The following is a 22,707-nucleotide window of genomic DNA, read 5'->3' on the forward strand; positions in this document are numbered from 1 at the left end:
CAGCAAGCATCGTCAGTGGCAGGGGAGGATGGGAGTTGTAGTTCAGCAGCACCCGGGGGGGGGGGAGATTCCCTATGCCTGGCATAGGCCCTGTTCTTCTGGAGTTTATTTTCAGGGGACTATAGGGAAGCATGCAACCCAGAGAGTCTTCTTGGAGTCCAGGTGGGGAGAGGAATCTGTTCATAGGTATTATTTTTATACTTATCTATTCATTTGCAAAAAATACTACATCACTGACATTAAGGACGGGGAAACAACATGGCAGCGAACAGCATAAAATCAACAGTAAAATTACGTTCATAAAGCAAATACAAAATACCTCGCATCATTAGGATTGTCAGCTGATTTGGCAACTAGAAATCACCTGCCCTTTTAACAGATTGATTGATTTTAAATTCATGTGAAATTTACATGCTACCCAAGCCTGCCTCTCTGGGATAATGGCGGAACTGTGAGAATTTGCAAAAGCTTTCCTCTCCTGTTGCTGAAAGGGAAGGCCATCTTTTCACCTTTTCCATCTTCTGTGGTAACAGATCAACACTGGTCCCTGGTGGGAACAGACCCGTGCCACTTCTGCTGTGGCCCTGGGGTACATTCAGGTGGTTTGTGGCACGCCTGCAGATTTATGGTTGAAGATAGGAGACGGCATATCCATCACACTAGACTTTTTTTAAAACAACAACAACAAATCCTGTTAGTCACTTTTTTGCTACAGGCAACTCAAAGCAACTTAACAAAATAAAAAAATCATGCGTTAAAGAAAACATTGAAACACCCCACCCACTCTAAAAAGCCCCAGATCTTTAAAAGCCAAAGGCCTGATTACAAAGGAATGTTCTTGCCTGGCGCCTGAAGATATATAACATTCGTATTGACTGCTAATTGTAATTTAATTGCTTCTTTTATTTCTTACCTGTTGTATCTTATTGAATTGCAATTTGAATTCTGTGGAATGGTAATACAATATGTAAGCAGTGAAAGAAGCAGTAAAAATAGTGCTGCTTTCATGTACAGCATCTAGCACAGCACATTGCTTCAACAGGCGAAAGAACCGTTAAGGGGTCTGCAAAGACCCCCCAGCAATTTTCACGGGGTCTGGGGGTGGAGTTGGAATCCCCTTTTTGTGCTGATTGCCCTTCCTGCTTCCTTATTTCAGGGTGAGATCAGAGCAACGGCCTTCAATGAACAAGTGGACAAGTTTTTCCCCCTCATTGAGTTGAACAAGGTACTGTGCCCTTGGCCGGATGTATTTTAAATGTGTTAAAGCAGAATGTGCACAGCCTGCCTTCATTCTTGCCTAGAGGAATAAACCTTGTGTGGGTCTGTCTGATCTGTGGGCCTGATAACTGGAATCTCTTAAGGCTAGGGGGGAGAGTGTTGCAGTTACTCTTGCCTAAGGGGTGAAGGGTTGCAGTACAGCTTGATTTGCCCATAGCCAAACCTCCCCCCTCCCCTGCAGGGTCTCTGGGTTAGCTCACAGGTTAGGAGGCGTGGCTGCCCTGTCCACATGCCTGAAAACAAGAGCAGAGCTCTCGTATAGTAATAATCACGGTTATTTAATTTATCAGCGGCGTTATACAAAAGAAAAAGCCTCAGAGCAGCTTGGCAAGTTAAAATGCAACAAACTAAAAGGAGAAACATTCAAAGCAGGGAACAGTTCAAAAGCACAAGGTGCTCTGCTAACATAAAAGGCCACAAGACCTCCCTGCCCCACTGAAAGACGAGCACCTTAGTTGTCAAAGGCCAGCAGAGTATTCTGCAGCTGGAGCCCGTTTTGTGTGGTCCCCCTCCACCCCTCCCTTGGGTGGGGCATCTGGAGAAGGGCCTTTGATAAAGACAGCAGGGTTTGGGCTAGCCCATATAAATTTGAGGTTCCCCTTTCAGGAGACAGCAAGTGGACTTGTCTGAGAGCGCAGGTTCCTCTGCGTTTCTGGACGCGACCCTGATCTCCCACCCCCTTGGAATTTCCTTAGTTGGGGTTGAGAGGGGAGCAGCGGAGCACTTGCATCGGGGGGTGTGTGTGCGCAGTTGCTTCACTCTTTTTCCTCTGCCTCAGGTCTATTACTTCTCAAAGGGCCACCTGAAGACGGCCAACAAGCAGTACACGACCGTGAAGAACGACTACGAGATCACGTTCTCAAACGAGACGTCCGTCGTCGCCTGCGATGAAGCGCAGCACCTCCCCTCTGTGAAGTTTGACTTCATCCCCATTGGCGACCTGGAGAGTGCAGACAGAGACGCCCTTGTGGGTGAGGCAGGCAGCGGGGGCATTGCTTGCGTGTTTAGCAAAATGTTTCTAGGCAGCACTACTGTCATAACAATCCAGCCATGTGAGGATATTAACAACAACAACAACAGCAAAGTGGTTTACAAAATTACAAAGACCTTGTCTGAATAACAGTTTTTAGGAGATGTCTGAAAGAAGGCAGGAACGATTCCTGCTGAACCTTCATCGGCAGGGAGTTCCAGAGGGCCTGCCGCCCTAAAGGCTCAGTCCTTAGTGAAGGCAGCCCAAGCCTCAGGGGCTATGAGGGGAACCGCATGATAGGCCACATCAGAGCATCTTTAAAGGTCCCAAAGACCTTGGGCAGCCACCCCCAACCTGGTGCCTTCCAGGGTGTTTTTGACTACAATTCCCATCAGCCCAAGTCAGTACTGTGCTGCTGCCTTAGGTACCGAGGTATGAGTCTGTCATGCTCACTCATTGGAAAGCTCCCCTGGCACAATCCCAGTGCTGCTCCTTGTTGCCAAGAGACCAGCAGCCTTCCTCCTTCACGCAGAGACCCAGCCACCAGCTAGGGTACATGGTAATTTGTGTTTTCACAAGAAGAGGACCATTGAATTGCTCTCTCGACCTTCCTCCTCTTGGGCTGTTGCCTGCTGCATTAGCCCTCTTGGCTTGCTTTCTAGACTGGCTCTGCCAGACTTCCCCTCCCCTCAGTGATCTCAGCTCTTGTAGTAGCTCAGGTGAACGGTTCCAGACTGCCTTAGTGCACGAAGGCACAGCTTTCCAGGGCCTTACTAATTCGAAAGGTGCATAAGCAAACTGGGCTGTGGGTCAGGGCCTTGCTGCTGCAGTACTTCAGGGTGATATTATTATTATTATTATTATTATTATTATTATTATTATTATTATTATTTATTTCTATGCTGCTTATCTGACTGCGTTGGCCCAACCACTCTGGGCAGCTTCCAACAAATTAAAGCACCAAACAGTGAAACGTCAAACATTAAAAACTTCCTTATCCACATTTAACAACTCAGAATGATACTTTTGAAGGCAGCCGCCACCAAGCTCCTCCGTGGCCATGCTTCTGTGCTGCACGTCAGCCAAGGGTTTGTTCCCTCCCCACAGGAAAACCCCCCGTTCATGAAATGGACCCAAAGCCCTACCCCTGGTGATGCATGGAGTGGCAAATGATAAGTGTACGCTGCTAATTAGGATCAGAATGTCAGAAGAGGCTGGCGGCTGGCCAAAGGAGGCCCTTCTAGTCCCACGTCCTGTTCCCCACAGCGGCCAATCAGATGCTCTTCCTCCCCACTTGTGTTTCCCAGCAACTGTATTCAGAGGCATACCACCACCGACACTGGAGGGAGACCATAGCCACTGTAGCTAATAGCCACTGACAAGCCTTGTTCTAAGCAGTTTACAGGTATAAAATCAATTATAAAATCTATACATAATTAACAATATACAGTGAAACTATTCCATCAAAGCATTAAAAGCATCCATAATTTAATATGCAGTAAAACAAGCCAGTTAAAAAGCATAGCAATTAGAAGAGTTATTTTTAAAAAGCTATCAGATCAGGAAGTTCGGGTTCAGGTGTGTCTTCAAGAGCCGGCGGAATGCCAATACGGATGGACCGTCTCCTATTTCGGCAGGGCTGATCTGGGCTACTCCACTAACCTGGGCTGTGCCATGGCAGGGCACTGTATGGAGAACGCTCCTAACAACCCTCTGCTTGCCTTTCAGATGTAATTGGGATCTGCAAGAGCTGTGAGGACCTCACGAAAATCACCATAAAGTCTTCCAATCGAGAGGTGTTGAAGAGAGTTGTGCACTTGATGGACATGACTGGGAAAGGAGTGAACGTCACTCTGTGGGGAAACGACGTAAGTTGTCAGAGGAGTAGGGAGCCCATTCGGGGCAGAACGTTGCTCTTAGAACCTTAAGATCGTAGAAATCATGCAATTGTAGAGTTGGAAGGGACCCCAAGGGTCATCCAGTCCAACCCTCTGCAATACAGGGTTAAGGCATCCAAGAGAGAGGGCCACCCAACCTCTTCATTTCTGCTGCTGCTCTGTTGACCAGCTTGCCTCACCTGTGGACCCAGGAGAATGGCACCCTTTGACAGGTGCCTCTTGGCCCTGGATCTGGGAGGAGCCATAGTAGAGCCCGTGGTTTTGTATGTAGAAGGTCCGAGGTTCCGTCTCTGGCATTTCCTGTTCAAAAGGATCAGAGGGGAGGCAGTGAGGAAGACACAGTCCTGACAGTCCTAGCAGACCAGCCTCCTCCCGCCTGGCACTGTCCTATCAGGCTCAGCCAGCACCACTGCAGAAAGCTGAGGCTGCTGGGACTTGTAGTGTCTGAAACATCTGGAGGGCGCCAGGTCGGGGAAGGCCAGGCAGGGCACTGATCTCACGAGAGGGCAGCTCCCTGAGCTGTAGTTTATTCTCAGCTCCTTGCTTTAAAAGCCAGGGACATTTTTTTTATTTCCTAAGGTTTTTGTTCCCTGCAATTCCCCTCCCCCGCCCCCAAATAGGGTTGATGGAGTCGTGATGGCCTTGGGTTTAATGCTGTCGTGCTCAGAAAGCACTGAGGGAGTCATTTCCATACTTTGCACCGCGGCTTCCTAGGTCGATATTGCAAACTCCTCTTGCTTTTGAAACATTGGGGAGTTACGCGAGCACCACTTTTCCTGCCACCTTTTGTAGAGACCCGAGAACCAAGGGCTGGTTGAGAAAGTGCTGTTGTGGACTCCTCATGGGCTTGCTGCACTTGTGCCCAGGGAGACTCAGGGCCACCCAGACCCCATAGGCATGCTGCTTCTCGTGCCATACATAGGGATGAACAAGGAGTGCCTGCTGCATCGGGGCAGTGGCTCACCAGTCCCGTGCCTAGTCCATTTAGTGACCAGGGCTCAGCAGGGCTCGCTCTCCTCATGGGATCCCCTGCCACCGCCATTCAGGTGCATTTGCTGTCCCTGACAGTGGAAGCAGAACATAAGCATGAGTGTTAGTAACTATGGTTACTACCTACTTACTTCTTTGTGGATTTGTCTAATTGTCTTTTAAAGCCATCCAGCTTGGTGGCCATCACTGCCTCCTGTGGGAGGGAGTTCCAGAGTTCCTGTGCTATGATGTGAAGGAAATACTTTCTTTTCAGCCTAGTTCTAGTGCTTTTCCCCCACCATGTGTAATTTTCTCAAGCTCTATCATGCTGCTTCTTACTCACCTTTCCCCTAAACTCAAATGCCCTCTTGTGGAATGAGTGTGCCCCTTCCTCTTTATCTTCGCAGGCCGAGAACTTTGACGGCTCTAAGCAGCCTGTGGTGGCCATCAAGGGAGTCAAAGTCTCGGATTTTGGTGGCCGGACTCTGTCTGTTGTTTCATCGAGCAGCATCCTCATCAACCCTGACATCCCAGAGTCCTTCAAGCTGCGTGGATGGTACGCTTGCTCGCTTCTGTGAGCGCCGCATGGCACGTGTTGGATTTAACATCTTGGCTAGAGTGGGGTGGGGGGAAGGTAAACCCCACGCCATTCCTGGCCACATGCTTGCATGCAAAATCTAGGCACTAGGAATTTGAGGTGTTGTTCCTCTTGAGAGAGGCAAAACACGCGCACCCATAATCCTGTGACCAAACCTTGAAGGATTGGGTGTTGAAACAGATGTAGGGTGTGGGGAGAGGGTCAGGCAGAAGCAGTTCCCTGATCTGTGCAAGGCAGCATGAAATGGGACTCTGCTCTGGGAGCCAAGGGGGCAAGGTGTTTGCTTCACAGGGCAGGTTCTGGGCACCCTGGAGGACAGTGGAGGGCGAGGCAGATCCGACCCATCCGCTGGGAGCTTTTTGCGGGTGGCTGCTTTTGCAGCACAGCTCCTTAGAACATAAGCAGAACCCGCTGGATCAGGCCAATGACCCATCTAGCCCATCATGCTGTTCACACAGTGGCCAACCAGATTTTGTATTTTTATGTTGTGAGAACCGCCCTGTGATCTTCGGATGAAGGGCGGCATACCAATTTAATAAAGAAACCTGATGCCTGTGAGGAACCAGCAAGCAGGATTGAAGCGCAAGAGCCTCTCTTCTCCCTCTGGGTCCCATCAGCTGGTATTCAGAAGCATCCCTGCCTCCGACTGCAGAGGCAGGGCAGAGCCATCCTTGATAGCAGCCACCCATAGCCCTCTCCTCCCCCATTTAAAGCCGCTCAAGTTGGGGACCATCTCTGCCATCTGCCGGAGGGAGTTTCGTGGTTGGACTCTGTGCTGATCGTTTCAGTGAGGTCCCCCGGTGATTCCTGACCATTTCAGTTAGATCTGCCCACTAGGCCAGCCTGCTACCCTCCAGGTGATTCTGATTGGCTGCACTGGCTGGGGTGGGGGAGAGAGTTGTGGTCCACATCACACCTGGCTGCCCCACAAGACTTCCCTGCTGTGTTGCACCCCATGTTTGAATCAGTCAGGAGGGGGCTTGTCCTTTGGATTTCCCACCTCACCCACCAGATGCCCATCAGACCAGCCTTCTTCGGGGACACCCCCCCCCCCCGCCGTTTGTGTTTCCTTCCACTTGCTCTCATTTGTAGAATACTCCTGCTTCCTTTGAGCTTCTTCAGGGGGAGGCGATGCTGCTTTCTTGCTCTGCGAGGGGCTTGCCATTTATTTTCACTCTGGCTTCTGTGTTGATTACAGCATTTGACATGATGCCAAAAGGGCATTTAGCTGCTGGCAACTGCGCAGAGGCTGTAGCCGCTCCACACTTGCCTGCTGGAGCACAAGGTTCTGGGGCCAGGGTAGGGGAAGAGTTTTTCCTTCCCCACCAGTTGACGTGTGAGGAATCCGGACGTGGCCAAAACACGCTCAGGGAAGCTTGCGTGCATTCCTGAATCAGCCGTAACAAGTTTTGAGAAAGTTGCTTGGTTAACCTTGGGCTTCAGTGCCCCCCCCCCCCGCCGGGTTATAAACGGGGCGCAGACAACCCCTCTCTGCTGCCTCGTGTGTGTTGCTGAGGAAAGGAATCCATTAGCGACGGAGGCACTTCAATAATGCACTCCGTTTCATTTGGCGCATTGTTCCTCTCTAAGTGCTCTTGGCACACTCAAGGCTGTGCCAGAGACAGAAGAGGAGGCAGCCGTGCTCGCCTCCTCCCCCTGCCAAGCGCTTCTCTTCTGAATTGCTGGCCAGCCTGAGAAGCCACCAGGAGAGGCATAGGGGGGTGGCGGCGTCTCTTGTCTCTGGACACCTCCTGCATGCTTGGAGTGCCGGTGCGTGGGCTGCCATTCATGGACGGCTCTGCAGGCGTGATGGAGAGGGGCTTGGAAAGGAGGCCGAGCCTGCCTTCTTGGTAACCACGTTGAGTTACCAAGGAAGTGAGCACCGGAGGGAGGTGGGGCAGGCAGCTGTGCAGCAGAAGCAGCCGTGGTGCAGCGCGTGGTCAAGGAGGACCAAGCAGGTGGTTGCGAGAGAGAGCCTCAAAAGTGCCAAGGACCTTGGCCACCCTGCCTGACTTGGTCCCTCTGGGACAGGGGTCAGCAACCTTTTCAGCCGTGGGCTGGTCCACCATCCCTCAGACCATGTGGTGGGCCGGACTATATTTTGGAAAAAAATATATGAACGAATTCCTATGCCCCAGAAATAACCCAGAGCTGCATTTTAAATAAAAGCACACATTCTATTCATGTAAAAACATGCTGACTCCCAGACCATCCTTGGGCCGGATTGAGAAGGCGATTGGGCCGCATCCGGCCCACGGGCCTTAGGTTGCCTACCCCTGCTCTGGGAACAGTTTTGGAAGGGAAGAGCCACAGCTCCGTGGAATAGATGCCGTTTTGCAAGCAGAAGGTTCCAGGTTCAATCCCGGCAGCATCCGCAGGTAGGGCTGGGAACGACTCCCTGCCTTGACCCCTGGAGAGCCTCTGTCAGTTAGTGTGGACAGTACTGGGCTAGGTGGAGCCAGTGGTCTGACTCTGTATAAGGCAGCTTCTGTTGTTCCTCTTAAACACAACTGCGGCTTCCACTTCAGTTCAGACTCTCAGGGCCTGTTTACCTCTTGGGTGTCAGAGCTGAGCTGCTTAAGAGGTGCAAGCGATGGGCTCATGGGCATATGAAACTCAAGTGCCAAGGGCTTGGCTTGGCTCCACTCCTTTCCCTTCTCCCTTTTAGTTGTCCGCAGGCAAGGAGCACTGGTCCATGTGAGCCCCGCATGTTGCCACCTTGATTATTGGTGGGTCCTTCTCAAGCACAGTCACCATTTTCCAGAGGGGGATGTGGCTGCATCCCTCCAGAACGGGGTCAGTAGCTCAGGCTGGCTCTGTTCCCCGAGGTGCCTGCTTCCACTGCAGGCTTGAGAGGGGAATCCTTGAACAGGAACTCAGGCAGCGCCCTGCCTGCATAGCTGCCTAGACTGCTGCTCACCCCTTCAGGGAGGTTTTGCAAAGGTGGCTCTGGGAAGAAAGACAGGACTCTGCCTGGGCTCTTTCCTCAGCCGCCTTCCTGGCTCTTTTCCTAGCAGGCCCTGTGTCCTGTCTCCGTTGAGGGAGGGCTTTGCCTTTGCTCTGGCCCTTGCACACTCCCACCTGGCATTCTGCCTCAGGCTCCTTCAGAAGCCAGTAGTGTTCACAAGCGGAAAAGGCTGCGTTCAGCCCTTTTTCTCTCCCTTCCTTGGTGAATTTTTGTGGAGGGGAGCAAAAATCTCCTGAAGCAAAGCGCCCTCCCCTCCCTGCCCTGACGGCTTCTTGCTGCTGTTGGTGCGGGCTGCTGCTTCTCTCCTCTTTCCTCTCTTCTCTGTTTCTCTTTCCGCCTGCGGTACCCGAGAGGTTGTCACTGAGCCCCTCTCCTCCGCCCGACGTGAGCTGCTCTCTCGCTTCCTTGCTTGTTAGCCGTGCCTGATGGGTCTGATGAAACAAAGGCCAGTGCTTCGTGCTAAAAAACAAATTAAACTGCGGCGCTGCTTGTTGGTGCAGGGGTGGTAGCACCAGCTTATCTGCTTGGCAGAGGGGCCGGCTGGTTTTTACTTCAGGCATGGGATCTATTAAGCTCTCCCTGCATTTCTCTCCCAAGCTTCTGCAAAGATAATGTGAGCATGTAATTTAGCTCTCACCGTGCAAATGTCCCAGTGCCCTCAGCTCTCCTCTGAAGCGGCTGCAGTACTGAGCCATGGCCTCTAGTTGGCGCACGAGCGAAACGGAGCGTGTCCCCCTTTTCCAAGATTATAAAATATTGCACTAATTAAAATGGAGTATTAGCGTATCCTGAAATGCTATTTTAGTGAGTAATATACACAAGTTACTGTAATTGTTTCCTGTGCAAGCCATTGATAAAAATCCCTCTTGCATTGAGCGCAGGAGGGTAAAAAAACAAACCCCTGGTATGTTTCTGTTTCTTCTTGGAACCGAGAGAAATATCCCACACCCCTGCTTTATTTTGTTTTACTTCCAGGTTTGACTCTGAAGGGCAGCTCCTGGAGTCCACCTCCATCTCAGGCACAAGGACTGGGCCCATGGGAGGTGCAGACACCAACTGGAAGAGTCTGCATGAGGCCAAATCCGAGAACCTGGGGCAAGGAGATAAGGTACAATGGGGACTCAGCGTTTTGGGCTGTTCCCTGGGGCTCCTGTGGTGGAGGTGGCAGAGGCAGGCAGTCAGCAGAGCCCTGCAACTAGAAGGGTCCCCCTTGCTGCCTGCAAAGTCATGCGCAGAGCCTTAGACAAGTTCCCCCTTCAGTATCCCTTCCCTTTCTCCGAAACGAAAGTAGCCGCCACGTTCAGGGGACGGGCCGTAGTGCCTGCCTGAAAAGCCGAAAGTCCTCAACAGCATCTCCAGGTGGGGCTGGGAAGGAGGCTCCTGCCTGAGACCCCGGAGGATGCTAAGGACAAAAATCAAAATAATTGAACAATTGCATATTGGAATTCATTAAGTGTTTCCTACTGAAGTGGCTGTATTTTATTCTTAAGAATGCATCAGACGTTCCTAAACCTTACAGTAAATAACCAGTTAAAAGCAACGCAGTTAAACCACATTAAATCATACCGTGTCTGGAGGCAATTCAATTCCAGTGGAGCAGAAACGTGAAGGAAACACTTTGGTAGCCTAAATGTCAGTCTTGATAACAGCTCATTATCTTTTAAAATAAAAATTAAGAGCAATAGCCCTGGTGTCTTGAGGTGTTGGGATGTTAATAAGGCAAGACAAAGGGCCTCACATTTGCAATGGAGGGAAATGTCGGCTGCACAGCCAGTCAGGCTCCTCAGCCAGCTCAATTAGTTCACTCTCTAAACGGTTCGTCCATTAATCAGTCAATTAAAACACACATGCGCAGGTTACAATATCTCAATTCAGGTAATGTGTTGGAGGATATTTAATGAACACAGTTCTTTATCTTGACTCCTAACTAGCACAGGCGCATTGTTCAACTCACTGTTGGGAGTTTGCCTGATTATGCGAAGGAATGATTAGGCAGTGGACCCTTCTGGTTTTGAGCAGGAGGTGTGGCATGCTGGGGTCCCTTTAACGTGGGGGTGGGGGTGGCTGGGGGTGTTGATTCCAGCAGGGCTGGAGCTGCAGCGGCCTGCCTGTCTCCCTGAGGCGCTGCTCTGGTGGTGGCTTGTCAGGTTTGAAAAACAAAATCCCATCCACAGCATTTCCTGTCCCCCCGCAGGCAGACTACTTCAGCTGCTTGGCCACAGTGGTGTACCTGCGCAAGGAGAACTGCATGTACCAGGCCTGCCCATCCCCGGACTGCAACAAGAAGCTGGTCGACCTGCAGAACGGGCTCTACCGCTGCGAGAAATGTGACCGGGAGTTCTCCAACTTCAAGTACCGCATGATCCTCTCGGTGAGTCCCTTTTCCAGCAGGTCCTGTGCCCTTCGCAGGCAGGCTCCCTTTTGGCTTGGGAGGAGCAGGGAGCGCTGTGTGCACAGGCCAGCCTGCTCTTGCTAAGGGGAAAGATGAGCACCAAAGAGCTTCTGTCTCCTGCTCCAGCGGACGAGAGAAGATTATGCTGAGCCAATCGGCATTTGCAGTGGTCTTTCCCACACCACGTGAGTGCGCACAGAGACCACCTTCTGTTTCTCCCTCTCTGGAGCTGCGGGGGAAGGCTCACTGTCAGAACCCCTGCAGGGAGGGAGGAAGGGAGAGAGAGAGAGAGAGAGAGACTCCCCTCCGAAAGCCTGGAGAGCTGCTGCCAGTCAATGCAGGCAGTGCTGAGCCAGATGTCCTGACTTGGCATCAGGCAAGGCTCCTCTGTTCCTAAGCCCTGCATTCCCATGGAAAGGTGCGCTGTTCATATGCCACGCAGAGGGGCCAAGCAACTCTCTTCCCGCTCCTCACTGCAGCAACGGCTGCTCTCCTGCCCACCCAGGCCAGATGGGCCCCTTTCAGCCATGACCGTCCATTCCTTTTTCATGATATTTTATTAGTAGAATTTCCTTTATAAAGAAATAAAGTGATAAAAGGGGAAAAGGGTGGGGGAAAGAAAAGTGCAGAAAGTTCAGTGTAATACAGTTAGTAAAATCAACTACATTTTCATACATTTTACACACACACACATACATACATATACATATATGTATGTATGTGTGTGTGTATATATATATATATATGTTCCAGTAACAAGAAGCCGAAAGCACCAGCCTGAAGATGACGAGTGAGACCTCGTCGAAACGTCGCCTAGACACCCCAACTTTTACACGGGAAGACACCCGAGGACACCAAAACCTGCATATAAATAAAACCGTAGAGTTGGAAGGAACACAAAGAGTCATTTAGTCCAACCCCCTGCAAGGCAGGAATCTCAGCTAAAGCATCCATGACAGTAATATTATTACCTTAAGTGCTATTTTAATACATCTATGGTCATTAATAATCTACTACATTCTGTATAAGTTCATTCCAAATGTCAGTATATTTGTCCAAACCAAGTCTATAAGCAATATGACCACCTATTTATTTGTGCTAAACCATCCAGGCTATTGCTCTGTGAGGGCCTTGCAGCCTCTTGAACTGCGCGCTCTGTTTGTTGACTGAAGTTCAGAACATGCCCCCTTTTAATGGCTAAGCTTTTAAAGTTGGCCTTGCCTGTTCATTGTACGTCTTTCCGGCTGCTCTGCTACCATTGTGGCGCTGCTGCTGCTGCACAGCCTAGATGGTGCTGTGCTGTTAAACGTCCCTTATCCCTGCCGCTCTTTTCCTACTGAACTGGGAACTGGTGCATTAGGATCCCTGCCGCTGAGAACTGTGTGGCCACAACACCTTTCTGCGCTTCGCTTAGTGGCTGGTTTTGGAAAGCGTTTTCAGGTGTCTGACTGCGGCAGGGGAGGAAGTAGAACAAATAGATCCTTTTTGCCCCCACTCAAGGGGGTACTGTTCAACTGGCTCCTGCGGTCCTTGCGCCCTCCTGAGCCCTTTGCTCTCCCTCCCTCCCCACCCCAAGTGCCTCTCGCCCAGCGGAGCCCCTTTGCGAGCGTCGCAGCCTTCAGCGCAGGAGCATCGCTGGCCCACGTTTCTTTGTTAGGAAGATAAGCTAATGTGGAATGGCATTTCTGGAGAGCTGTAATTGCACTCATTCAGCTGCTCCCTATATTTAGTTCTCTCTTTTGTGGCTAATGTTCTGTGTCTCGCGCATTAACGGGAACCGGCTTTGGAGCAGAGCATCTGAGGGCTGCCATTGTGACGCCTGCTTGCACCTCCAGAGCAACGCCGCTGCTTTCCTCCATCCTTCGGTTCATGAAAGTGCCCCCAAATTAGGGCCCCTGCGACTCGCCTTTAGAAACTCCCATGCAGGGAGCCTGCAAAGGGGAGGTTGGCGGCTGCTGGAGGCTTCACTTCAGCTAATAGAGCGGCTAAATGAACAGCCTCTCCAAATCGACGGCCTCACCTTATTAGAATGTTTGAGGACGTGGCGGTGGGGGGAGCAGTCCCCTGGGGGGAGGATTTATTGTACGGAGTGGAGGTGGGAGGGCAAGAGGGAGAGGGAAGCCGGAGAAGTGCTTCTGAATTACGGGCCACTCGAGTTCTCCTTCCGCATTTGTTCTGCTAGGCTCTGCGGTGGGCAAGAGATTTTGCCTGGTGTTTGACAGGAGCTCCTTTTGAAATCCCTTCTCTGCCAGCCCCCGCGCCCGAAGTGGTGAAGATAGTGAGCGTGAGGAGGGGGAGAGAAAGAGGGGGGAATATAATTGCAGAATGAGAAAGGACCCCGAGGGTCATCTAGTGCAACTCCCTGCAATGCAGGAATCTCGGCTAAAGTGTCCGTGACAGGGGACCAGCCAACCTCTGCTTCTAAACCTCCAAGGAAGGAGAGCCCCACACCTTCCGAGGGAGTGTGTTTGGTTGTGAGGCCCAAGCAGGCAGCGGGTGGCTGGGCCAGAAATAGAGAGAGAGATGCTGGTGGTCCCAGGAAGGAGCTGCAGAGCAGAAGAGGCGGGCACTGTGCACTCCTAGGGATGTGTTTGGGTGGCTTCTCCAGAGGTCTTGCACGCCCAGTTCCCGTTGAAAGTGTGTCTGAGTGAAGTGGGAGCTGTCTCAAATCCCCAAAGTGTGGAAGGCTCTGCCCTGGACTATAAACCCTTTCCTTGCTTCTGAAGTTGGTTCTGGCCCCTGGAAATACACAAAAGTGTCTTGGCTTTTTCAGAAGGCATCTTAATGTCCATCAGGCATTATCAATCTGCTTTCTCTGGCTGCCCTGGTTCCTTCCTCCACCATGGTGGGCGCCAGTTTCTGCCAGAATCAAAGCCTCTTTGCCTTTCAGGTGATAATTGAGGGCCAGGTTTGCCCTTGACCAGGCTCTTCTGACTCTCCTGTCCCGCCTCTTCCCTCCTCGTTATTGGCCCCACCACTAAGGAGGCATCCCTTGCTTTTTCTCCACGGCTGGGGATGGCCACAGAACCGTCCAGGTTGCGCCCCCTAGCCACGGACAAATTAGCTCTTCTTTCCGCCTCTCCTCCAACCCCCCACCTTCCACACATTTATTTAAAACGATTTCTTATGAGGCAATAATCAATATTTATATTTATGGACAATTTTTTGCCGATTTTGTGCCCCCCTCCCATTGCCTGTGCCCCTGGCAGGGGCCCACCTCACCACCCCCTGTCTACAGCCCTGATTGTCCCACATGGTCCCAGCAGGATGTGGCCGGTTGAAGTGAAGCCTCTTGGCCAGACTCCTACTCCCCATCCCTTCCTCATCTCTCTCTCTCTCTCTCTGTTTTTAAAAACAAACCAAACTTGCCCAAGAACCCCTGAGCTGCTTTCACAGCACAGAAACACTGCTTTGAATAATGGATGTGGGCACTGATGGGGATAAAATGGAAGGACTTTGAAAGACAGAGGTTTTGGGAAGGGCTGTGCAGAGGGAGCCCTGTGATCTGCCCTGACTTGTGGCTGCTCTGTGCTGCCTGGTTGTGCGAGAGGAGCTCCTTTCCGCCGACACCCCCCTGACGTGTCGTTTTCTTTGGGGGGTGGCCGCTGCCCCTTGGCATGTGTGCCTCCACTTGTGGTGGCTGCCTGCAGGCAGTGGAAACAGGAGGGGTCAAGGCTTGGGGGGGGGTTGGAGGGGCTGAGCTGGGGGCTCCAGGCTGCCCTTGGTGGTGGGCTGAGGCTGTGCTGCTTTGTCATTGGTCTTCTTATCTCTCCCCCCCCCCCCCGCCTCAGGTCAACATTGCTGATTTCCAGGACAATTTGTGGTTGACTTGTTTCCAGGAGTCGGCAGAGACCATCCTTGGGCAGAACACAGCCTTCCTGGGAGAACTGAAGGAAAAGGTCAGGCCACTTGTGTCACTTGCCTGGGAGGTTTCTCTTCCCTTAGTCACCTGGGTGCTTTAATAATAATAATAATAATAATAATAATAATAATAATAATAATAATAATTTATTATTTATACCCCGCCCATCTGGCTGGGCCTCCCCAGCCACTCTGGGCGGCTTCCATAAAAACCAAAAATACAATAAAATAACACTCATTACTGGGTCTGCAGAGGCCTCTCAGGCTCCTTGACAACGATGAGCTCTCGGGGGGGGGAGACTGGGGGGCTTGCCCTGAGGGTCTGCCTACTGCTGGCAGTTTTTTGGGGGGCTGTGTCTGAAGGCTGCTTGGCAGCCAGTGGCAGGAGGACTGCAGGCAAGGCAGCGGGTAACAATTTTGTCTGAAAATGGGAGGCACTCAGGGCACAGCCCTGCTTCTCTCTTGAGGACACCCCCCACCCCAGTGAGAAAATACCTGAAATCCTGAGTAGCTGCGCAGGGCAGCCTGGACTGTTTGGCTTTTTGTCTTTCCGGCCGGGGGGGCGTGAGGAGTCCTTAGCAAATGCTGTGCACTGCCTTCCCTGGGATCCCTTTACTTTGGGAGGCTTGCGCCCTGCCTTTCAATCAGAATACTTTGTTTATTTGTTTATTTTGCTTGATTTCTTAATGCGCTTTTCACCACAAGGTCCCTGGGCAGTTCGCAGCATACGCAAAATACATTCTTATGAAATAAACGAAGCAGTTACAACGAGAATGAAAATTGGTTCCACTTCAGTTCTGTATAAGAGAATAATACAGGCTTTAAGAAATAATGTAAATACAAACATTTAAAAACAGTTACACGTATAATTACGGTTTAAGATAATAATAACAGATTGTAACAATGCACACAAAACAACACACACACACACCAGTGGACCCACAGCAGATGAATTTCCCTGAAGTCTTCTTCCCTTCTGCTCTGCAGTCTAAGCGTTCTCTTTTGCAGGGAGAGCAGCTTTCTCCAGCCCATAAATGGACCCAGGCTTGTCTTTCCCTCCTAGTGATGCTCTTTCTGGGAGGAGGTGGGGCTGAGCAGAACCTCCTTGTGGTCTCTTGGCAGAGGCCCATGTGCTTTCCTGCTGCTGTCCCAGATCAACTGGCACACTCTTTCCCAGCAGCTGACATTCGGGGCGTCTGGCCTCATTGAGGTGGTCTCTGCCCTTCTTGCCTGGTGTTGCCTCGCCAGGGATAACCTGTGAATTCCTCTAACCCCTTGTTGTCACATGGAAGGATGCTCTTGCTCGCTTTGAAAAGATACCTATCCATATTCTGCAAATAAATAAATTATTTTGATACTATACTGTACTACACTGAATATTTTTTTTAATGTTTCCTGGATTGTCCGTGCATCTTCCTGCCACCCTTTCCATCCTCTCTTGCCATGTCCTTTGAAAGCCACTGGGTTGTTCCTTAAATTGCTTTTCATATACGTAGGAGTAGCTGGATGTTTTATGAGAAACCAGAGTTGGTTGGGGGCACATCTCTGTTGCTGCCCTTTCCAGAAAGGCCTGGCTTTCAGGAGTTGTGCTGGCTCTGTGCTTCCTCCAGGGCCAGAGGCCTTGCGCCTGTTGTCATTACCAGGCGCTCTCATGTGCTGCTTGCAGGCTTCTTCCCATTGGGACAACTGCTTGGCCACTGGGAGAACAGGATGCTGCCCTAGATGAGCCCCAGCCTGATCTGGCTGCAGCTTTTCTTGGTAAATCTTTCCAGATTGCAGCCGAAACGCTGTGCTTTTGGAAGAGCGAGTCCTTCGTGCCCTGAAGAACCTGTGTTCCTTTAATGTGACAACCCTTCCCCCCCCCCATCCATTTCCTTCCTGTGGCGCAGAGTCTGCCTTTGCGTTAGCAGCTCACCTGCTTTCCTGAACTAGAAAAAGGGCTTCCAACTGACACAGTTAAAGTTCCTGGCATGCGGTTTCGCTTCTGCGACGCGATCTGCCCTCTTGTCGGGTAGACTCCGGCAAGAACGAAAGGTTTTGCTGTGTCTTAATTTTTGGGGAACAGAGATGTTGTGGCTGGCAAAAGAGCCGTGCTCCGTAGGGGTAGATGGGCAGCGGTGCTCTCTAGCAAGGCGTCTTGCCTCGCTGCTTTCAAAGCAGCCATTTTGCCAAGGAGGACGCAAGCTGTGCGTTTAGCACAACAAGATAATAGCATTTCCTTGTTTCTCTGCAGGCCCCTTTCCTGGGCAGCTAGTGCCTGATCATTAACCTAAAGCTCTGAGGGTTGGGCTCGCCTTGCTTATATCGGCACAGATGATGAGCACATCTTAAAAGGCTGTGGAGAGAGGGAAGATGCAGATGGAGGGAAGGCAAAGGGTCATGCAGTGGCCGGCTAATGGAGAGCTCTTTCGGAGCCGGAGAGTTTGGCTGGTTTGGGGTGGAATGAAGGGACGCAGCTCCTGTGAGGTGTGTCCTGGGCACAAGTGCTTGGCATCCGAGCTGCTAGACCATTGCTTTTCTCTCCTACGCGCTGAAGCCAGTGGCTCTATAGCGCTGGTGCTATGGATGACCAGAGAGCATTCAGCACCTGCCCATCCCCTACCCCCCAGCTGGAACAACTGCAGCTTCAGGATGTGGCTTGCAAGATAAGCAGGGACAGCTGACTGCCTCTGATAAGGCTCCTGGCAACAAGGAAAGGGCCATCCACGCTTGTGTTTTAAGCACCCGCCTTTAATCGCAGCGGAGAAGCCTCCCACACCTTCTGCCGATAGCGTCTCCTGGTGAGCCTGCGTGTCTGTCTGGCTTGGGAAGGAACTTCTGAGCTGGCTTAGGACTGGGGCTGAAGGTGCCACCATGCCTTTTCTGCTGTGCTCCCATGCTCACTTCCAGCTTAGGGTTGGCTTCAACGCCTCTGTTCTGCTGTTCTTCCACAGAATGAGAACGCCTTTGATGAGGTGCTCCAGAAAGCCAGCTTCACCACCCATGTCTTCCGGGTCAGAGTCAAGCAAGAGACTTTCAACGTAAGACGGACACACGGAGATGTGCACACAGAAACAAGCAGACCTGTATCTTGGGGGGTTGGGGGGTTTGTTTGTTTGTTAAGCAAGTTGGGCTCTTCTTTGGCAGAGGTGGAAGAATGAAAAAGTAGGAGAGAGGGGGCCCTGCCAGAATAGAACTGGAGGCTGTCCAGTGGAACATCACACACAGAGCTTAGACAAAATTAAAGAGGGTTTGAAAACCAGCAGCAGGAAATGCTGCCTGATGATCAGTAGCCGCAAGGAGTTAAAACTATATCTGGGGGGAATTTCATGCAGGTGTTTTTTGCTTGGGATTGAGGGGAGTGTCTGCACTAGAAACTGAGATGGGTTTGAAACAGGTCCCACCTCTGTGGCTCTTCCAAAATAATCTCTCTCTGTGTGTGTTTTATATATATAAAGGCACTTTCCCCCTTCTCCCTCTTCCCTTTAAGTAGAGATGTTCCTTTGCTGGAGGCTCCTGCAGGGGCCTGAGAGGCTTTTGCCTGTGGCCACTTTGTGAACTTGAGCCAGCTCAAAAGGCAGGCTGTTAACCACTACGCTGCTCCCTCAATCCGCACGCTGTGTAGGATTCTGCCTTTGCCAGAGAATTAGCCTTTGAGAACTGGGCCTCTCCCAATCAATTCCGGGTTTTGCTTGCAATGCCGGGAACTGTGCAGCCGCGCCAGGTGGTTTGCTAGCAGCGCAGCCGAGCCCGGAGACGCTACGGTGTCCTCACCTGAAGCCTTTTCTCTTTCCCAAGGACGAATCGCGCCTGAAGGCGACAGCATTGGACGTCAAGCCTGTCAACCACCAGGAGTACAGCAGGAGGCTGATCGGGATCATCAGGAAGAATGCTGCCCAGCTGGGATGCTGACGAGGGCGACGAGCAGCCTGGTGCCCCCCTGCCCCTTGGCAGAGCCGGGGTCCCCTCTGTAGAATAACTAGAGACAAATGTTTGAATTGGTTTCTCCACACTCTTGCACAGACCCAAGTTCCAGAATGCTTTGTGTCCTCTTCTTTGCCTCCGTTGATTCTGTGTTCCTGTGCCGTGGCTGAGTGCCATCGTTGACTGGGGTGGGGGGTGGAGAAGACCTGCTGGCATGAAGGGAATACCTGCAGGCTGAGCTGGGAAGGGGAGACCCCCCCCTTACCCCCCACAAACTTGGGAAATGCTCAAAGACCTGGGTGGGAGGGGCCAGGACTTCTGTGAGGGGGGTGGTGTTGTGTGGAAGGGGTCCCTTAGCTCAACAGAAGCTCCCCTCCCCCCCCTTAACGTTCAAAGGCTTCATTCCTTCCACAGGTGCCAGGCGACTGTTAATGCTTGGAATGGCAATATGGCAGAATTATTAATCAAAGACGTATCTCTTATATCTGAAGAATATCCTTCCTTCAGGGTTTAATAGACTGAGTCAGATGGGCCCGATATTAATCAAAATTGTCTCTTCTGAGAGAGGCTGATAAGCGTTGACTCTTCATCCCCCTGGGAAATCTAGGCAACTACAAAGCAGTGCTTTAGTTTTGCACTTCAATTAATACTGCATTTTTGGGGCTGCCGACTGCGGTGGCTTTGCTACCTGTCCATAATTTTTGTGTGTGAACGAAATGCCTTCTCTGTTTGTATCACTGAGGACATAGAAGCCTCCAACGGAGAGTGCGCCTGAGCCCCTTCTTCCTCCTGTCTCTTTCTATAAACAGCATTTAGTTCTATATTGTGGTCTCTGCTTTCTGCAAACGCCAGCGGATTCTCATTACTGGAAAGCAATTAATTAGTTTTCATAATACGCTTTCACTTGGGGGAAAGGCGCTGGGGCTGAAGTTGGCGAGATGGAAGAGTGGCAATTTTTCTCAGCCTTGTGTCAGCGAGAGCCGATAATGTGATCTTGTTTTGGCTGGTGAAGGTGGCCTCTCTGGCATTTTGGATTATTATTTTTTTTATTAATGTTTACCCAGCAGTCTAAGAACTAACCAGGCTTTACATACACGTGCTCTGCGTGAACTGGTCCCGGGAACAGAGGTGCTGCTGCTGGGCTTTCTAGTTAGCAGAGCCAGAGAGCTGCGCCTGCCTCTGGTTGCATGAATTATGCATTTGCCAGCTGCAGCAAAACGTTGGCTGCATGGCCGGGCAGTGTTGCAGCTTCCCCGTGGGGTGTGAATTGGAAGGCGGCTCTGGAGCCAACCATGCTTTTGCCCACACAGGCGTGTGTCCTCTCTAGCGATGAGCATGAAAATAGGGCTTCCCTCGACCCCTGACCTCTTGGCCCTCCTCGCTCTCTCCGTGGAGCAGAGCACCCCTCTCTGGCTCTCCCAAGCGGGCTCTGGGGCCTTGGCACTTCTTCCTTCTGACCTTGCTTATGAAACGTTGGCTGGGAAATTATGGTCTTCCACCCGCTTCGCGATTGACAAATTGCAGGTTTGGTGTGATCGTCTTTCTTTCTGCTCTGCTAACCAGTCTCTCTTCCTTCCTGGCTTCCATTCACCACCACACCCACCCACCCCCGAATTCAGGAAGGAGAAGGGGACACAGGCTGAAATGGTGGAGTTTTCAGTGTGTGCAGGTGGCTCTCTGGCCTGGCGGTTGAATGTGGGGTGAGGGGAGAGAAGCAGCCTCCCCCGCAAAGAAAACACCAATAAGTTTGTTTGCAGACAACCATAGTGGGAGTGCTGTGACCAAAGTCTTCTATGCAGCCATATGTCCTAATTAGGTTCAAGCACGGAGTCATTAGCTTCCTCGTAAAGGCTGTAATAAAAGGCCAATGATGGCGCTCTGCAATCGAGCCGCTTTTTCACTTACGGTAACTCTTTGGGAGTGGTGGGTGGAGAATCGCGTTCCTTCTTTCCCCCTTCTCTCTGTGGGAGGGAGGGAGGGAGAAGTGAACCGAATCATTTCACTTCCAGTTCTTAAATGTTCCTTGAATTCCCCCGTGCCTCGTTGTTCAAGGGACTGAAAAACAGATAGTGATAATCTGGCTCCTGTCTCTTTCCAGTGCTTTATGCTTTCCATTAAAAGGCCCCGGCTGGTCCCTGGTGGGTTCCCCTGGCATTTCGAATCCTCCAGGTCCAAAACGTCCCCCATTTCTCTCTCCCCCCTTCCCTGCCCCCCTACTTAAGGCTGTCTCTGTGAACAGTATAAATATTATTGATCCGGGTATTTAATACACTAATGAAACAGACAGATATCGACTACGTAATTAATACACTCCCTTAAAGTGAAGTTTGGCAGCACAGACGGAGAAAGCCGTATTGACTGGGCTGCTCTGGCAGGGAGCCTGCCTTGGCCATCTTATTTATAGAAAGGGAAGCTGGTTCCCCTCCTCTGTGGGGCAGAGTCTGGCCCCCCACCAAACACAAGAGAGGAAGAGAACTGCTTTTTACCTGCTCAAAGGCTTCCATTTATCTGCGGGGGTGCTAAAATTCCCAGGCATTTAGCTTTTTCACCTGTTATGCTATCTCTTAGCGCAGCAACGCAGGCGTGTGAGTTTGCGCTAATGGCTGTGTTATTCGCAGCCTCCCTTGATACGGCTGCTGTGCATTAGCAGCACATTGAGCTGGTGGCGGGGGTGGGGGACGCTCTTCCAGAGAAAGGTGGTGCCATCTGCTCCTCACGGGAGCTTCCTACGCTACCCTGTTCATAGAATTGTAGAGTTGTAAGGGACCCTCAAGGGGACCCAGGTGGTGCTGTGGGCTTAACCACAGAGCCTAGGACTTGCTGATCAGAAGGTCGGCGGTTCGAATCCACGCGACGGGGTGAGCTGCCGTTGCTCGGTCCCTGCTCCTGCCAACCTAGCAGTTCGAAAGCATGTCAAAGTGCAAATAGATAAATAGGTACCGCTCCGGCAGGAAGGTAAACGGCGTTTCCGTGTGCTGCTCTGGTTCGCCAGAAGCAGCTTAGTCCTGCTGCCAGAAGCAGCTTAGTCCATGACCCGGAAGCTGTACGCTGGCTCCCTCGGCCAATAAAACGAGATGAGCGCCGCAACCCCAGAGTCGGTCATGACTGGACCTAATGGTCAGGGGCCCCTTTACCTTTAAGGGACCCTCAAGGGCCATCTTGTCCAGCCCCTGGCAGTAAAGGAATCTCAGCTAAAGCATCCTTGACAGATGGCCATGGAAGAGAATCCAGCACCTTCCAAGGGAGTCTGCTCCAATGTTGAGTGGATCTTGCCACCAGGAAGTTCTACCTGTTGTTTAGTTGGAATCTCATTTCTCAGCATTTGAATCCGTTGGCTTGGATCCTCTGTAGCAGCAGATAGCTTCCTCCATCTTCCACATGACCTTCAGAGATAGCAGGATGGCTGTTTGGTGTCGCTGCCTAGCCCAGCTGTTAAATGCCCCACTCCACACCAGAGGGAGGCTGCAGTTTCAGGAATCCATGTGGCCTTTGGGTTTTGAGGCTGGCTGGCTTGTTTTCCCATTGTGACAACAGAGAGGGCCAACACTGGAAGCTGCTTTTATAGCCAGGAAGGCCACTGGCTCACTTCACCCAGAATCGAGTCCTGGCTGCCCTTCTCCAGGGTTCTCCCAGCCCTGAACCTGGAATCCTGCAAGCAAAGCAAAGCCTCCCAGCCTCCCTGGGTGGGAACTGCAAATGGTGTTTGGCCCATAGCAGGAAAAGCCTTTTATTATGTACCACTGTAGGATAAGGTTACCAGATTTTTTTTCAATGAATCCGGGGACACTTTTCAACTTCAATTCATTTTGTATGGGGGCTGATTTGTAAATCCGGGGACTGTCTGGTAAACTTACTGTAGGAGCAATAAAG

General features: G+C 51.3%; 1 protein-coding gene and 1 long non-coding RNA gene across 2 annotated transcripts in view; one reads left to right on the plus strand and one right to left on the minus strand.

Annotated features, from left to right (window-relative positions):
* The window catches only part of RPA1 (replication protein A1), a 32,952-nt gene extending 13,294 nt beyond the window's left edge, over positions 1–19,658 (plus strand). Inside the window, exons 9-17 of the mRNA XM_083480246.1 lie at positions 1,157–1,225; positions 2,057–2,249; positions 3,977–4,116; positions 5,523–5,671; positions 9,657–9,789; positions 10,876–11,052; positions 14,865–14,972; positions 17,868–17,954; positions 18,712–19,658. Coding sequence (XP_083336372.1) covers positions 1,157–1,225; positions 2,057–2,249; positions 3,977–4,116; positions 5,523–5,671; positions 9,657–9,789; positions 10,876–11,052; positions 14,865–14,972; positions 17,868–17,954; positions 18,712–18,825 — 1,170 coding nt within the window. The 3' untranslated portion in view covers positions 18,826–19,658. The remainder of the gene's footprint in view (positions 1–1,156; positions 1,226–2,056; positions 2,250–3,976; positions 4,117–5,522; positions 5,672–9,656; positions 9,790–10,875; positions 11,053–14,864; positions 14,973–17,867; positions 17,955–18,711) is intronic.
* Positions 1–22,707, minus strand: part of LOC310695601 — a 154,678-nt gene that overhangs the window by 11,468 nt on the left and 120,503 nt on the right. The gene's annotated exons all lie outside the window — the stretch shown is intronic.

This window comes from Podarcis liolepis (assembly GCF_965112155.1).
Source record: "Podarcis liolepis genome assembly, chromosome: 16".
NCBI classification, from domain to species: domain Eukaryota; kingdom Metazoa; phylum Chordata; class Lepidosauria; order Squamata; family Lacertidae; genus Podarcis; species Podarcis liolepis.